The 17,242-nt window shown below is 41.7% G+C and overlaps 1 protein-coding gene across 2 annotated transcripts in view; it reads right to left on the reverse strand.

The window, feature by feature from the left end:
* The window catches only part of CORO1C (coronin 1C), an 87,395-nt gene that overhangs the window by 54,973 nt on the left and 15,180 nt on the right, over positions 1 to 17,242 (reverse strand). Inside the window, exons 1-2 of one of the 2 annotated variants that reach the window (XM_023198139.2) lie at positions 6,553 to 6,626; positions 1,365 to 1,564 (exon numbers count right to left, since the gene is read on the reverse strand). In XM_023198139.2, the coding sequence (XP_023053907.1) occupies positions 1,365 to 1,559 (195 nt within the window). In that variant the 5' untranslated portion in view covers positions 1,560 to 1,564; positions 6,553 to 6,626. Of the gene's footprint in view, positions 1 to 1,364; positions 1,565 to 6,552; positions 6,627 to 17,242 lie in introns of those variants that run through there. The other variant, XM_023198195.2, reaches the window with a different exon arrangement.

The following is a 17,242-nucleotide window of genomic DNA, read 5'->3' on the forward strand; positions in this document are numbered from 1 at the left end:
GTATCCAAAGAGAAAATAAATTTTCAACTTAATGAAAAGATTTATCTTCGCCAATAAGAAGGTACATTTGAAAACACATATCAAATTTGTTCCCCAAAGGCACCCATCTCCCTTCTTTGGTTAGGAGATGGTTCTACTGTGTTATCTATCTGGCCACTGAAGTAAAAATTAGATGTTATAATAAAACAAATTAGTTACCAGCATCTCTGAAACAAAAGTCCAAGAGAATTGGACATTTTCCCAATGAGAGTTTTCCCAAGGAAAAAACACAAAATGGGAAACAACCCTTTGACAGAAATTCACTTTATTGTAACCACTCTCAGAATTACACGGTCCATTGTGATGAGATGCACCCTGAATATAAGGGGCTCAGACACAGCAGGGATCCACTTCCCCTGCTGTTTTCAGCAGAGTGGAAACAGCTGTCATACGACTCAACATCTGCATCCTCACCAGCACCAAGTCCTTATCATTGGAGCTCAGGACTCACCAAACTCACTTTCCTCCTAAAAGCTAACCAGAAAACAACTGTTTCTAGGCCCTCCTCACAGCTTTTTTTCTTCATTATTTGCAATTCTGGGATTTGCTGATAAAGTAACCACAGATTTTGATCTGCCGTATTCATGATTGGTCAGCAAGTGCACAAAATTCCTATCTAATCTCCCACCTGGGAGTAGGCTTTCTGGGAGGATAAAGGAAGGAGGAGGGCTTGGAACCCCACTGAAGTTGAAGAACACATAGAACCATTCTCAGTAAAGATCCTTTATTTCTCCCACTTGTTAACACTGTTTAAATCCTATGCTGAAACTTATTATTGTCCAGAATTGAAATCTGTATTGAGGACATTTTCTTGAGTTCTTGTTCCATTTCCTACTCAAAAAAAAAAAAAAAAAGAAAGAAAGAAAGAAAAAAGAAAAGAAACAGGGCTCATCCTTATGACTTCACAAAAAAGAGAATATTATCTTACAAATTTCTGCCCATTTGAAAATGTAACTGTTTTTAAAACTTTACTTTGGAGTAAAAGCCTGTTTTTAAAATTGCACTCTAAAAGAAAAATTTTTGTGAAAAGCAGATGATTAAGAATGAAATTTTAAAATTCCTATGCCTGCCCATGCTCACAACATCATTATAATAATTTTTTCATCCATAGAGGGCATCCCCAGAACAGAGGTCACTACTCTATTTAATGATTCTCTGTTAGAGAAAAACTGATGTGGTTAGTAAGGCATGTAGAACTTAACCTCAATTACATCAGAGTCTAATGGTTTCACAAATACAATTCTTAGTGAACTGTCAATCTATTAAGGAAAAAATATGGAGACTATCAGAGGGTGTCTACCAGAATGGAAGATCAAATTACCTACCTTGTGCAGAGGGAGGACAAGGAACGCTCCTCCCCCACTTGCCTCTATGATTATGGCAACAAATCTGGGATTGACAGCACAAAACGAACTATCCCAGGTCACACGAGAAACCCGGATGTCATCATAGCACTGGTCATTTTTCACCGCTTGCCCAAATACATGCCGAAACTTGCTCTGTCGTACCACTCGCCTCATCGTGTCTGCAAAGGAAGAGTGAGAATTATGTTAGAATTGTGCACCAAACTGAAAAGCTTTACTTTTACAAAGGAAATATTCCAAGTAGGAAAAACAGAATGGTATGGCATTTTGTCTGCTCTCCTAAAAAGTAGCCAAATTGCAATCCAAATTTCTTTTAGCAGTACATATCCGGAGACAACTGCAAAATGCGTCAGGGAAAGAATTACAAAGAAATGAAAAATTCCTAATTCAAGATCCAGAAACAGCTCATCAGTTTTAATTTCAATAGAAAGATTAAGGGAAAGAATTAAAGAAAATTAGCCTTTCAGGGTTGGGCGGGAGCTGACAAATAACGCACTTCAACCCTTCCCCTTTTATAGATAAGAAAACTCCAAAGTGAAATTCGCTGTAGAGGTGAGGCTGAAGAAAGCCGAAAAACAAGTTACAATTTTGTGGCTTTGTCCTCAGCCTGCCAAGGTAATTTTTCAGATTGTAAACATTTTCCCTACACATCAACACTCTGCTGTCTGAGAATTATGTCTATTCCCCAGAGTGTTTCAACAAGAATAACTATGGGAGGAATTCAAAGACACAGCCATCACCCTTGACTTCAAAAGCCTTCTAATCTCCTTTTAACACAGACGTAATAATCAGAGCAACTCACTACACCAAACCGCCTAGTGCTTAAGTGGTACACAGTGAGAAACAGGAAAAGTCAGCCTAAAGCAGCCTAACGGGTAAGAGCCAGGTCTGGGAAAAGCAGAGCAAAAGTATTTAAATGGAAAGCAATGTGATCAAAGTGATGTTTAGGGTGACAGTAAATGTGGCAGAAGCACACTGGACGGCTCAGACAGGAATAAGCTCAAAGCCACGTACTGGGCTAGGAAGCTATTTGACAGTAAACCAGACTTGAGGAAGGCCTGGAGTGATACAGTAGTAACAGTTGGGACCGAGGAAAGGAAAAATGCAGGGGCTATTGTGGAGGGGAAACAAAACCAGGCTGGGTTTTCACTGAGCTGATCATCCACCACAGCCACTTCCCTAGTAAACCAGGGACTCTGAAGGGGAGGGGAGGTGACACAGAGCTACGTTCCTAGGCTGCCTTATGTGTCATTTCAGACTCCAAATTCCACTAAATTGTCTGATAGACACTGACAGCTTTGTGCTTTCGGATCACCAGGCCCTCCCTGATTAAGATTTCCTAGACTGCACCCAATGTAATTTTCCTATGTGCTACTGCAGGACATTCTGTTCATGTTGGTTAGATAGAAGGATCCTGGATAAAAATCTAAGTGGAAATGGAACATGCTTCAACATCGACAACTCAGCTGAAAATCAGATCCTCATATATAGAGGAGAGCTAACACCTGTCCATTCATGCCAGACGGGACACATGGTGGGCTGTTGCTAATTCTTTTCCTCTAATTCCCTTCCTCATGGCCCTGAGCCCACTGCTAAATGCAGAGACGAATTTATTTTTGCCAGAGTCTCTTACCCTTCCAAGGCATGTGTGAAAGTGGCCTCTCTCCAATGCTGGGGGCATGTAGCTGGGCTGAAGTAACAGACCCTTGGCAGGCAATTGAGCATCCACGTTCCTCAGCCCAGCTGTTATTGCCTGACTTTCCCAGTTGACTACCAGGGCCATATATTTTGAGTCTTTGGTAGAGGAGATGGCAAATGATATGTGGCCAGGGGCCTTCATTTTGGAATCAGTATGAATACTTCTTAAGCGTGAGATAAGACAGCTTCCGTAAGGTGGTGAAAAGCAAAGGGAAAGCACATCTATACAAAAGCAAACATACAGCCAACTGGTCTTGGGATCCACTTCCCCACACAACCATCTGCAACCATCTGCACAAGTTATAGAAGCTGCAATCCCCACAAGCATCTTCAAGCAAGTATTTCAAAAGTAAGTTAATGTAGAAGAAAAAAGGACTGCACCATGCCAGAGTTAACATCCTTCATAAATAAAAGGTTCTTACAAATTCATACAATTAAAACCCAACAGAAAATTAGGCAAAGATATGAAGAAGTAATTTACAAAAGAAACACAAACAGCACTTATCTCCTTCCTAAAATCCTAATAAAATGAAAGCAGGGAAAAACTTGAAAGGACAAGAGGACTGGAAAAGAGCCTACAAGAGAGCAAATGTGACAACAAACTTTCCAAGATGGAAAGCTGTCATGCACATGTAACTGACAGAAGTGTGAGTGTCCTCTATTCAGCTGAGTCTCAGGAGGAGCTCACAAAAAGGACATCAAGGCCCACTGTGAATCCCCAGAACACTCTAAGGAGAAATTGTGTCTCCAAAGACAGGGATGTGGGAGAGGGGCTGCAGAGAAAATGACTGAAAGCCTGAATTAGAAGCAGCTGGACACCCAGATCCGCTCCATTCAGGGCTGCACAACCAGGGAACTGGCCTGCCCTCTCCCCAGCAGAAGCCAGGAGAGGCCTGACTGTAGGCCCTGGACTGGATGACACCCAGTACAGGTGTGAACAGGTGCCTCACTGACAGCCTGGTTCTATACAGTGGGGCCTCCATCCCCTTGTTGCTCCTGGCTCCCAAGATATCACCTGCCCCACCCAACAACAGATCAGACATCACTGCCCTCAGTGAGGTCCACCATTCAATGTGCCGCTCCACCCACACAGGCATAAGGTCAGCTTTTAGAACCTCACTTTTAAATGTGAATGGATATTTGAGGAAGGCCTCTTACTTGAAAAAGAGAGACAATTTTTCCTCTTCACTCAAATAGGCCAGATACCCTCTAACCTCACAAAAATATGAACATTAATATAAATATTTAAAATGCTTTGTCTTCACTGAAAGATACTATACAAATCTTCTGGCTGACATACATACTAAACTACCTTAAAAAGTGATTTCCACCAGGCGCGGTGGCTCACACCTGTAATCCCAACACTTTGGGAAGCTGAGATGGGCGGATCACGAGGTCAGGAGATCAAGACCATCGTGGCCAACATGGTGAAACCCCATCTCTACTAAAAATACAAAAATTAGCTGGGCGTGGCAGCAGGCGCCTGTAATCCCATCTACTCAGGAGGCTGAGGGAGGAGAATTGCCTGAACCTGGTAGGCGGAAGCTATAGTGACCCGAGATGGCGCCACTGCACTCCAGCCTGGGCAACACAGAAAGATTCCAACTCAAAAAAAAAAAAAAAGTTATTTCCATATTATGCATACTTATTTTTGTCCTAAATACATGTGGATAGAATGATATAAAAGTTCTTTTGCTACAATCACAGAGTAGAATGTTAGCTATAGAGCAGAGAGAGTAGGAAAAGTCAGTGCTTCCACAGTGCTGTGCTAAGTCAGGCATCTCTAAGCGGAGCTTGAAGGGCAGTGTGAGCCCATTCACTTCCAAGGTCAAATCTGATCTGGCTCAGCTGTGTACATGTGGCATAGCCGCTTTTCTTGCACAGAATGTCTCAGGCCCTCCAGGCACACAATAGAGAATAGGAATTAAGAGAGCAAACTGCAGAGTCAGACAGCCTTGTAAGTGAGAAGCACAGCTGTACTACTTACTTCCTGGCCATGGTACAGTACAGTAAGTCACTAAATCTCCATTAAGTGTTAATTCCTCTATCCAAAAATGGGTACAATGCATATAAAGTTGAAGTGATCATTAAATGATCAATTGGTGATGGGATGGTGGCAGGAGATTCTTATGCTATAATAATACCTTGTACGGTTAAATACACAAAATTAATCACTCAATAAATACTAGCTACTACTGTCATCCTAGTAACTGACATAAGATAATCTGGATTCAAATCCGAGCTCTGCAACATATTAGCAAATTACTTAACCTCTCCGAGCCTCAGTTTCCCATCCACAAAATGAAGGGAATGATACCTATAATAAGAATGCAGGCCGGGCATGGTGGCTCCCAGCACTTTGGGAGGCTGAGGAAGGCAGATCACTTGAGGTCAGGAGTTCGAGATCAGCCTGGGCAACATAGTGAAACCCAGTCTCTACTAAAAATACAAAACTTAGCCAGGAGTCCCAGCTACTAGGGAGGCTGAGGCATGAGAATTGCTTGAACCTGGGAGGCGGAGGTTGCAGTGAGCCAAGATCACGCCACTGCACTCCAGCCTGGGCGACAGAGCAAAACCTTGTCTCAAAAAAAAAAGAAAAGAATATAAACCAACCGCAGACAAAGAAAGCCCAGACCCAGATGACTTCACTGCTAAAGTCTATGAAATATTTAAAAAATACCAATTACTCACAAATTTTTTCCAAAGAGAGAGAAGGGAACATTTCCAAACTAATTGTATGAGGCCAGTATTATCCTGTTACCAAAACCAAACAAAGACATCTCAAGAAAATTACAGACCAATATCTCTTATGAATACAGATGGAAAAAATCCTCAACAATACCAGCAAACCAAATCAAGCAACGTATAAAAAGAATTAGAATTATACACCACAATCAAATGGGATTTATCCTAGGAATGCAAGGTTGGGTCAACATCTGAAAATCAATTAATGTAACACATTATATCAATAGAAGAAAAAAAATCACACAATTATCTCAGACACAGAAAAAGCATTTGAGGCTGGGCACAGAGGCTCATGCCTGTAATCCCAACACTTTGTGAGGCTGAGGCAGGGGGATCACTTGAGGTCAGGAGTTCAAGACCAGCTTGCTCAACATGGTGAAACCCTGTCTCTACTAAAAATATAGAAATTAGCCAGGTATGGTGGTGAGCACCTGTAATCCCAGCTACTCAGGAGGCAGAGGCAGGAGAATTGCTTAAACCCGGGAAATAGAGGTTGCAGTAAGCTGAGACAGTGCCACTGCACTCCAGCCTGGGCAACAGAGTGAGACTCTGAATCAAAAAAAAAAAAAAAAGCATTTGACAAAATTAAATACCCTTTCATGACAAAACACTCAAGAAACTAGGAATAGAAGGGAATTTCCTCAACCTGATAATGGGCATCCATGAAAATACCACAGCTAACTCAATATTCAATGGCGAAAGATACCTTCTCGCTAAGATAAAGAATAAGACGAGCTTGTCCACCCTTGCCACTTCTATTCAGGATTGTAGTACAGGTTCTAGCCAAGGCAATCTGGCAAGAAAAAGGAATAAGAGACATTTAGATTGGAAAAAAGTAAAACTATTTCTGTGTGCAGAAGACATGATCTTATATACAGAAAATCCTAAGGAATCCACTAAAATAACTAGTAAGTTCAGTAAGGTTACAGGATACAAGATTAATATACAAAAATCAACTTTTTTTTTTTTTTTTTTTAGATGGAGTCTTGCTCTGTCACCCAGGCTGGAGCACAGTGGTGCAATCTCGGCTCACTGCAACCTCCGCCTCCAGAGTTCAAGCGACTCTCCTGTCTCAGCCTCCAGAGTAGCTGGGACTACACCACACCCGACTAATTTTTGTATTTTTCGTAGAGACAGGGTTTCACTATGTTGGTCAGGCTGATCTCAAACTCCTGACCACAAGTGATCTTCCAGTCTTGGCCTCGCAAAGTGCTGGGATTACAGGCATGAGCTACCATGCCTAGCCGTATTTTTACAAACCCAGAAGAAACAATCCAAAAATGAAATTAAGAAAACAATTCCACTCACAATAGATTAGAAATAAAATACTTAGAAATAAACTTAATCAAGGAGGTGAAAGACCCATACTCTGAAAACTTAAAACACTGTTGAAAGAAATGAAGGACACAACTGAATGAAAAGAAATTCCAAGTTCAAAAATCAGTAGACTTAGCATTGAGATGGCAAGATTCCCCAAATTAAGATACAGATTTAATGCAATCCCTATCAGACCCCCAGATGAATTATTTGTAGAAATGGATGAAGGAATTGCAAGGGATCCAAAAATACCCAAATGACCTTGGAGGGAAAAAGGAGAACAAGTTAGGAAGACTCCTATTTCCTGATTTCAAAACCTACCTCACTACAAAGCAACAGTAATCAAGACAGTGTGGTACTGGAATAAGGATAGACATTTATATCAATGGAAAATAATTAAAGCCTAGAAGTAAACTCATACATCTTTGGTCAACTGATTTTCAACAAGAGTGCCAAGACAATTCAATGGAAAAACTCTTCTCAACAGATGGTACTGGAACAATATGTAAATAGCTAACTCAAAATAGATCAAACACCTAGACATAAGAGCTAAAACTATAAAACTCTGAGAAGAAAACACAGGAGTAAATCTTCATGGCCTTGGATTGGGCAAAGGATTCTAAGACATGCCACCAAAAGCACAAGCAACAAAAGAAAAATTAGAAAACCTGGATTCCATCAAAATTTATAACTTTTGTGCCTCAAAGGACACTATCAAGAAATTGAAGACAACTCATAGAATGGGAGAAAACTTTTGCAAACCTTATATCCGATAAGGCACTTGTGTCTAGAATATATAAAGAACTCCTACAATTCAATAATAAAAACACAGTCAAATTTAAAAATGAATCAAAGGACTTGAACAGACATTTTCCAAAGAAGACATACTATGAAAAGTTGCTGGACATCATTAATCAATGGAGAAGTGAAAATCAAAACCACAATGAGAGACTATTCCATACCCACCAGGATGGTTAAAATAAAAAATTCTGAGAATAACAAGGGTCGATGAGAATGTAGACAAATCAGAATCCTCATACACTCCTAGTGGAAATGCAAAATGTTGCAGCTGATGTGGGAAAGTCTGGCAGTTCCTCAAACAATTAAACAAAGAAATACCGTAAGACTCAGCATTCCACTCGTAGGCATACACCCATAAGAACTGAAAACAGGTAGTCAAACAAATACTTGTACATGAGTTTTCATAGCAGCATTATTTACAATAGCCAACGGGTAGAAGCAACCCAAATACAGACTATCCATTGTATCCAATGGATAAACAAAATGTGATATTACCTGTACAACAGAATATTATTCAGCAATAAAAAGGAATGAAGTACTAATACATGCTACGACTTGGATGAATCTTAAAAACATTATAAACGAACGAAACCAGTCATAAAAATCTACATACTAATTTATATGAAAGTCCAGAATAGGCAAATCTAGAGAGACAGAAAGTAGATTCATGGTTGCTTAGAGCTGTGTAGGAGGGAAACAGGGTAACATAAAGGGATAGCTAACTCATAAAAGTATAACATTTCTTCTTCTTTAAAAAAAAAAAAGTATTTATTTATTTATTTATTTTTATTATTATTTTTTTGAGACGGAGTCTTGCTCTGTTGCCCAGGCTGGAGTGCAATGACTCAAACTCAGCTCACTGCAACCTCCGCCTCCCAGGTTCAAGCAATTCTCCTGCCTCAGCCTCCCGAATAGCTGGGATTACAGGTGCCCGCCACCACACCCAGCTAATTTTTGTATTTTTAGTAGAGATGGGGCATCACCATGTTGGCCAGGCTAGTCTCGAACTCCTGACCTCAGGTGATCCGCCCACCTTGGCCTCCCAAAGTGCTGGGATTACAGGCGTGAGCCACCGTGCCCAGTCCATTTTGTTTTTAGAGACAGAGTCTCACTCTGCACTCTGTGTAGTGGTTCAATCATAGCTCATCGCAGCCTGAAACTCCTGAGCTCAAGCAGTCCTCCCACCTCAGCCTCCCAAGTAGCTGGGACCACAAGCGTATGCCACCACACCAGGTTAATTTTTTTTTGGTAGAGATGGGGGTCTCACCATGTTGCCCAGGCTGGTCTCTAACTAATATTTCGGCTTTAAGGAATATTTCCATCTCAGCCTTCCAAATTGCTTGGATTACAGGCATGAGCCACCATGCCTGGTGTGTTTCTTCTGAGGTAACAAAAATGTTCTATTTAAAAAAAAAAAAAAAAAAAAAAAAACCCCCTCTGAAAGGGCATTTAAAAAAATACCCAGTATTTTCTTTGGATTTTTGTCTTTTGTGTTTGTCCAGGATTTTTTTTCTTTTTTTTTTTTTTTTTTTTTTTTTTTTTGAGAATTAGATCCCTTTATAAAATGGTTTAGTTTTAGGGGGACATTTTAGTCATCTAATTTATGATTTGATCAGTTTGGGACAGGATAGCTGATAACAGAACTCCTAAGTTTGATGATATGCCATCTTAATTCGGAAGTTTACAACTGAACATTTTCTTATTTTCTTTTGAGGTAATGAAAATGTTCTAAATTGACTGTGTTGATGGCTGCAGATTATTTGATTATATATATCTACTATAAACCAGCCTCCCAAAGTGCTGGGAATACAGGTGTGAACCACCGCACCTGTCTCACCTTTTAGATATTATCCTTGGGGTGTGTGTGTGTGTGTGTTTCTAGTGTTTTATGCGTGCTCTTTCAGGTTGTTCCTTTTGTTTTTGTTTGACACTGAGTCTCGCTCTGTTGCCAGGCTGGAGGAGTGCAATGGTGCGATCTTGGCTCACTGCAAGATCCGCCTCCCGGGTTCAAGCGATTCTCCTGCCTCAGCCTCCCGAGTAGCTGGGACTACAGGTGCACGCCACTACACCCTGCTAATTTTTGTATTTTTAGTAGAGGCGGGTTTTCACCATATTGGCCAAGATGGTCTCGATCTCTTGACCTCGTGATCCGCCCGCCTTGGCCTCCCAAAGTGCTGGGATTACAGGTGTGAGCCACAGCGCCCAGCCTAAAATTTGTCTTACATGTTGGGTGAACATTTTAACCAAGAACAAGTAAAAATAAGGTCTACCTCTATGGTTTAAAGCCTTTGTCAGAGAAAATTTGTACTCTTGCAATAATCATCTTATTAGTCAGCTGATAATCTTCAACCTCTAGGAGAGTGTAAAGGCATGCTCCTTATAATACTACTATGTGAAGTTAAATGTAGAAAATTTATATGCCAGGCATGGTGGTTCATAGTTGTAGTCCCAGCATTCTGGGAGGACGAGGCAGGAGGATCACTTGAGCCAAGGAGTTTAAGATCAGCCCAGGCAACATAGTAAGACCCTATCTCTACAAAAAATAAAAAAAATTAGCTGGCTGTGATGTTGTAGTACACCCCCGTGGTCCCAGTTACTCGGGGAGCTGAGGTGGGAGGATTGCTTGAGCCCAGGAAATCAAGGCTGCAGTGGGCCATGATCATGCCACTGCACTCCAGCCTGGGTATCAGAGCAAGACCACGTCTCAAAAAACAAGATACAAAGGAAAGAAAAGGGCATGGTGGCTCACGCCTGTAATCCCAGCACTTTGGGAGGCTGAGACAAGTGGATCACCTGAGGTCAGGAGTTCGAGACTAGACTGGCCAACATGGCGAAACCCCATCTCTACTAAAAATACAAAAATTAGCTGGGTGTGGTGGTACACGCCTATAATCCCAGCTATTCGGGAGGCTAAGGTAGGCCAATTGGTTGAACTTGGGAAGCAGAGGTTGCAGTGAACCGAGATTGCGTCACTGCACTCCAGCTTGAGTGACAGAGCAAACCTCCATCTCAAAAAAAAAAAAAAAAAAGAAAAGTTATCTTATAAGTTATTTAGGAAACATGATGTTGGGTGTTAGGAGGAAAAAATGCAGATAAGACAGGGTATTCATATTGCAACAGCACCAAATAAAATACACTCAAAACACCTGAGTAAATGTTACATTTTTTTCTCTATTCCCTCTACTTCCATCTCATAAAAAATGACAACTTTGACATTTTTCCTGTTTATTGAAAAGCTATCTGTTTAAAGATTCCAGCAGATGTACTTCTATGGTTCATACAAAAGGAAACACATCCTGCTAGGAACACATACAGGAAAACCCCTACTAGTAGCAAAATCCTGCTCAGCCCATTTGCTGAGACCATTCCAGGGCATCAATTACTCAAGTGTTCAGTGGGCAGAGAATGCTCCCTCAGCCAGTGGCAACCGCAAGAAGAGAATAAAATGTCCCATTAGAGGAAAAGACCATGTTCCCTCCAAGCCACTGTTACCTGTATGGCAGGTACTTTAATGTAGAAGAGATCCGATGTGTTATTTAATAGAAAAAGGTAGGTAAGATAGCAGATGAGGAGACAAGTATCCTAAACTCAGCTATTTAAATGACAATGACAGTAGTTAAAAATTCCTTTTAAGAAGCTGGAGACCGGGCAAGGTGGCTCACACCTGTAAATCCTAGCACTTTGGAAGACAGAGACAGGTGGATTGCCTGAGCTCAGGAGTTTGAGAACAGCCTGGCCAACATGGTGAAACTCCGTCTCTACTAAAATACAAAATATTAGCTGGGCGTGGTGGCGGGTGCCTGTAATCCCACCTACTCAGGGGGCTGAGGCATGAGAACTGCTTGAACCCAGGGGGTGGAGGGTACAGTGAGCCAAGATTGTGCCACTACACCCCAGCCTGGTCAACAAGCAAAACTCTGTCTCCAAAAAAAAAAAAAAAAAGAAGCTGGAAATGTAATAATATGTAAGCCTACACAGAATACAGAATACACATTCACAAGACAGCAGACACCCAAAGCAAACATAGGAGGTACTCTGATTAAATATAAAAATTTGGCCGGGCATGTTGGCTCATGCCTGTAATCCCAGCATTCTGGGAGGCTGAGGTGGGAAGATCGCTTAAGGCCAGGGGTTCAAGACCAGCCTGGACAACATAATGAGACACTGTCTCTACGAAGGCTGATGCAGGGAGACTGCTTGAGTCCAGGAGTTTGAGGCTGCAGTAGGCTATGATCATGCCACTGCACTCTAGCAAGATCAGGTCTCTTAAAAAAAAAAAAAAAAAAAAGTAAACATTTCTGAATATGAGATAGCTGAGCTTTTTCAAATTTTCTAAATGAAATCCAGCAGTGACACTCAAAGAATTTACCTAACAAACGGCATATTTTTACTGCATGCAATTTTTTAACAGATTCATACATAAGACATTCCAAGAAAAAAGCACGCCTTATCTATTTTAATAGAAGCTGTTTAAAAAAGGAAGAAAAAGGACCACATGCAACATTTGCAATAAAGCACAGCAAAATGTCAGACACACAACAGCTCTCCTCATACACAGCGGTTTTGGCTGAAAGAGATTCATATTCCACTGCCGACACGAACTTGTTGAAAACAATTTTTTTTTTTTTTTTTTTTGAGACGGAGTCTTGCTCTGTCACCCAGGCTGGAGTGCAGTGGTGCGATCTCGGCTCACTGCAAGCTCCGCCTCCTGGGTTTATGCCATTCTCCTGCCTCAGCTTCCCGAGTAGCTGGGACTACAGGCGCCCGCCACCGCGCCCAGCTAGTTTTTTGTATTTTTAGTAGAGACGGGGTTTCACCGGGTTAGCCAGGATGGTCTCGATCTCCTGACCTCGTGATTCGCCCGCCTCAACCTCCCAAAGTGCTGGGATTACAGGCTTGAGCCACCACGCCCAGCAAAAAAAATGTTTTTTCTAGAAAAACTACTGACCACTTAGCATGACCGACTGACTGCAAGTATGAATAGCCTTGATGTTGGTTCAATTGATCATGACACCAGGAATGGTAAAAATTAAGGGAAAAAAATTCACATGCATTATAGCCTTCCAAATAGTTTCATCCCATCATTATTAATCCAGGTAACAGGTAAGATGCCAAGAATGAGGCATACCAGTAAAAGTGCATTTTGTTTCAATTCAATAACTCAATATCCTTTAGTTTTTAAAGTTTCTAAGAATAAAGAGAAAATGCAAATAAGATCTACCAAGAAGCCTCCAGGCTCTGGCCTCAGAGGTAGGACTGGAGAGGGTTCCGAAGCTCATCAATTCCAGGCTCATCACATTTCAGCCTAGAGACGTATAACTCCTCCAAAGATAAAGAACTTCTGAGAAAGAAGCAGAGACCTCAACCTACAAAGTACAGGGCAATTCCAACTTTTCGGCCCATGAACTGTCATACTTTTCCAACTATCAATCCCAAATCATATATACAATTCAGTTTCTCCACATCAGCCAACAATGGGACTTAGAGCTCTATCCTGCAGGTGCTGCTTTGACAGCCCCCAGTCCAGTTGGCCAGTTTGTGTAACACTTAAATATGAAACTGCACTTTGCGTACACTTTATAAACATGAGTAAAAATGGAAAAATCAAAATACAGAAACCAGCTGTAGGCATTCAAATGTACTGAGACAAACAACAGAGGGCATCTGTTATGACCAAGGAAGCAAATCTTGCTTCTCACTGAAAATCCTTAGTTTAGCCAGAGGACTATGTGCTCAGTTGTCCAAGAAAAGAACAACCTGGGCTGGGCATGGTGGCTCACACCTGTAATCCCAGCACTTTGGGAGGCCAAGGTGGGCAGATCACGAAATCAAGAGATTGAGACCATCCTGGCTAACATAGTGAAACCCCATCTCTACTAAAAACACAAAAATTAGCATGGTGTGGTGGCGCACAACTGTAGTCCCAACTACCCAGGAGGCTGAGGCAGGAGAATCGCTTGAACCCGGGAGGTGGATGTTGCAGTGAGCCAAGATCGCACCACTGCACTCCTCCAGCCTGGCAACAGAGTGAGACTCAGTCTCAAAAAAAAAAAAAAAAACAAAAGGAACAACCTGAAAAAGCACGCATAAAACACTAGAAACACACACATACACACACTCCGAGGATAATATCTAAAAGGTGAGACATTACAGGTACGATGGTTCACACCTGTATTCCCAGCACTTTGGGAGGCTGAGCTCAGGAGTTGGAGACCAGCCTGGGCAACGTGGCAAAATCTCGTCTCTACCAAAAATACAAAAAATTAGCCGGGCATGGTGGTATATGCCTGTGGTCCCAGCTACTCAGGAGGCTGAGGGCAGGAGGATCACTTGAGCCTGGGAGGCAGAGATTGCAGCGAGCCGAGATCACGACACCGCACTCCAGCCTAGGTGACAGAGTGAGACCCCCCAAAAAAATAAAAATAAAAATAAAAGGTGAGGTATAGCCGGGCGCGGTGGCTCAAGCCTGTAATCCCAGCACTTTGGGAGGCCGAGACAGGCGGATCACGAGGTCAGGAGATCGAGACCATCCTGGCTAACACAGTGAAACCCCGTCTCTACTAAAAAAATGCAAAAAATTAGCCGGCGAGGTGGCGGGCACCTGTAGTCCCGGCTACTCGGGAGGCTGAGGCAGGAGAATGGCATATACCCGGGAGGCGGAGCTTGCAGTGAGCTGAGATCCGGCCACTGCATTCCAGCCTGGAGGACAGAGCCAGACTCCGTCTCAAAAAAAAAAAAAAGTGACGTATAATAAAGAGGTATCATACTTTCTAAAGTTTTCAAAGACGAGCATTCCTATATTTACATTTTATAATCTATACTTATTTTAGGAACTTCTTACAAAGAGAGGTTGGGGACCACATAACGTCAAACGTAAGCACTCACCGGCAATGAGAAGCAGAAAGTCAGTGAGCACAATGCAGAGCGGAATGTGACGCTGTGAAAATGACTGCTGAAAATCAAGTCTGACAAGAAGTAAAATGAGCAGCAAAACAGCAACACATAACAAACCTGAAGACAAAAGATAAAATTCCTAAAATTGGACTGAGCGTGGTGGCTCATGCCAGTAATCCCAGCAGTTTGGGAGGTTGAAGCAGGAGGATCCCTTGAGCCCAGGAGTTTGAGGCTGCACTGAGCTATTACTGCATCACTGAACTCGAACCCAGAAGACAAAGCGAGACCATGTCTCTTAAAATAAATAAATAAATAAATAAATAAATAAATAAATAAATAAATAAATAAATAAATAAAAGTTATAATTATCTCACACCTTATTAAAGAGAGACCCTTTTATCTTTTATGAACTAAAAGATGCCATAATGAGGCCTGTAACTCACTTAAAATATAGGAATGACACTACAGAAATTTTGCAGTTACTAAAATGTGAGAAAATATAAGGACTTCGAAATCATCTCTAGCTCTTCAGTGACAGAAATATATATTTCTATTACAGAGATAATGTGCAAGGATGACATGTTTACAATCCTCCACATCTCCCAATTTTCTGCTTACCACCAGCATCTTTATAAACACAACCACCTCTTTTGGTCCCTGGAGCTTTGAAAAAGCATTGCTGAAGAAACCTCCCTTGGGAAGACAAAGGCAGGCGCTACCTGCCCACCCGGGACACACTGCGGGACACGCTGCGGAACCACATAAAATCGCCTGAGGCAGCAGCCATCTCCCTAAAGTGCACCACAGGAGACCAGACTCAGAAGCTGAATTCTGTGTCTCTCTTCAAAGAGCAGAACACAACTCAAAGAGCCAAATTAATCCCAAGAGGTCTTAAACCAACTGCAGAACTTTTACAGACATGAGTGACCTAGCAATCTCACTTAAAAATTAATCCTCGAAGCCGGGTGGGGTGGCTCACGCCTATAATCCCAGCACTTTGGGAGGCCGAGGCGGGCGGATCACAAGGTCAGGAGATCGAGACCATCCTGGCCAACACGGTGAAACCCCGTCTCTACTAAAAATGCAAAAATTATCCAGGCGTGGTGGCACGCGCCTATAATCCCAGCTACTCAGGAGGCTGAGGCAGGTGAATCGCTTGAACCTGGGAGTTGGAATTCGCAGTGAGCCAAGATCGCCACTGCACTCCAGCTTGGTGACAGAACAAGATTCTGCCTCAAAAAAAAAAAAAATTAATCCTTCAATATGTTTCTAAACATTCTTTCTATATTGATGACCTACTTTTCTTATCAACAACTGGTAAAAAACACACTGTGTATGATTGTTCAAACTTGTTAAGTCTGTTTTTCACTACTTAGTCATATGGAGTAGACAATAAAATTTTATTAATTCTTTGGCAACATTGTTATACCAGGAAATCAAATTACTGGATGCTCATATCCTAAAAAGGGATGGGGGATATTTTTATTAAAAACTTCATAAAGCTAGTCACAGGCAAAACTAGCAGTGTCAAAAAACAAAATAATCACCTTCACCTGAAGAATTTCAGCCTTCCCTTTTTAACCCATACCTTGGGCAAGCAGAGATTAAATGAATTAAATGAATATGTACTCCTGACAGTGTTTCAAAGGAACATTAAAGAAGAGTAGGAAAATCTCTGACTTGGATGTCAGACACAAATTTATCTTGACATGTCACTGACCCAGCTAGATCATTTTGGTCCTCAGGTTGTTTGTTTCTTCATCTATAAAATGGAAGAACTAAAATAAATGATTTCTAGGGTCCTATCAGAGTCTACTGGGATACAGTCCACATCCCCCCAGTAAAAAAGACACAACTCACTGCAAACCAGTTAGTAAATTACTTACTAACATCCACAGGGTTATACATATTACACATATACTCAACTATGAATGTTGAATAGGTCCTTAATCCCAGTCATTCTTTTATTCAACAACTATTCACTGGGTTTGACCATGTACCTAGCACCATACTAGACATGAGAGACATAACTGTGAGCAAGCAGCCTGGCCCCTGCTCTCATGGAGCTTACAGTCCACTGCAGGAGACACACCACAATCAGATATTCATGCAAACATTAGCATGCTGCTGTGGCAAGTGCTGGAATGCAGAAGAACACAAGGTAACTGAGTCAATAATCAGGGGAACACAACCAGTCAGAGAAGCGACACTTAAGCTGAAATCAAAGAACGAGAAGTCAACTGGGCAGTAAGAGAAGAAAAGTGAGTCCCAGCTGGGAGGAACAACAAAATATCAAGAGTCTGTATCAAAAGCAAGCACTTGTCAGAATCTGGACTACTTAGCCCGCAGGGACTGGAGCCCAGAGACAAAGGGTAGAAGAGGTT

The sequence above is a fragment of the Piliocolobus tephrosceles genome, chromosome 10 (assembly GCF_002776525.5).
Source record: "Piliocolobus tephrosceles isolate RC106 chromosome 10, ASM277652v3, whole genome shotgun sequence".
NCBI lineage: Eukaryota > Metazoa > Chordata > Mammalia > Primates > Cercopithecidae > Piliocolobus > Piliocolobus tephrosceles.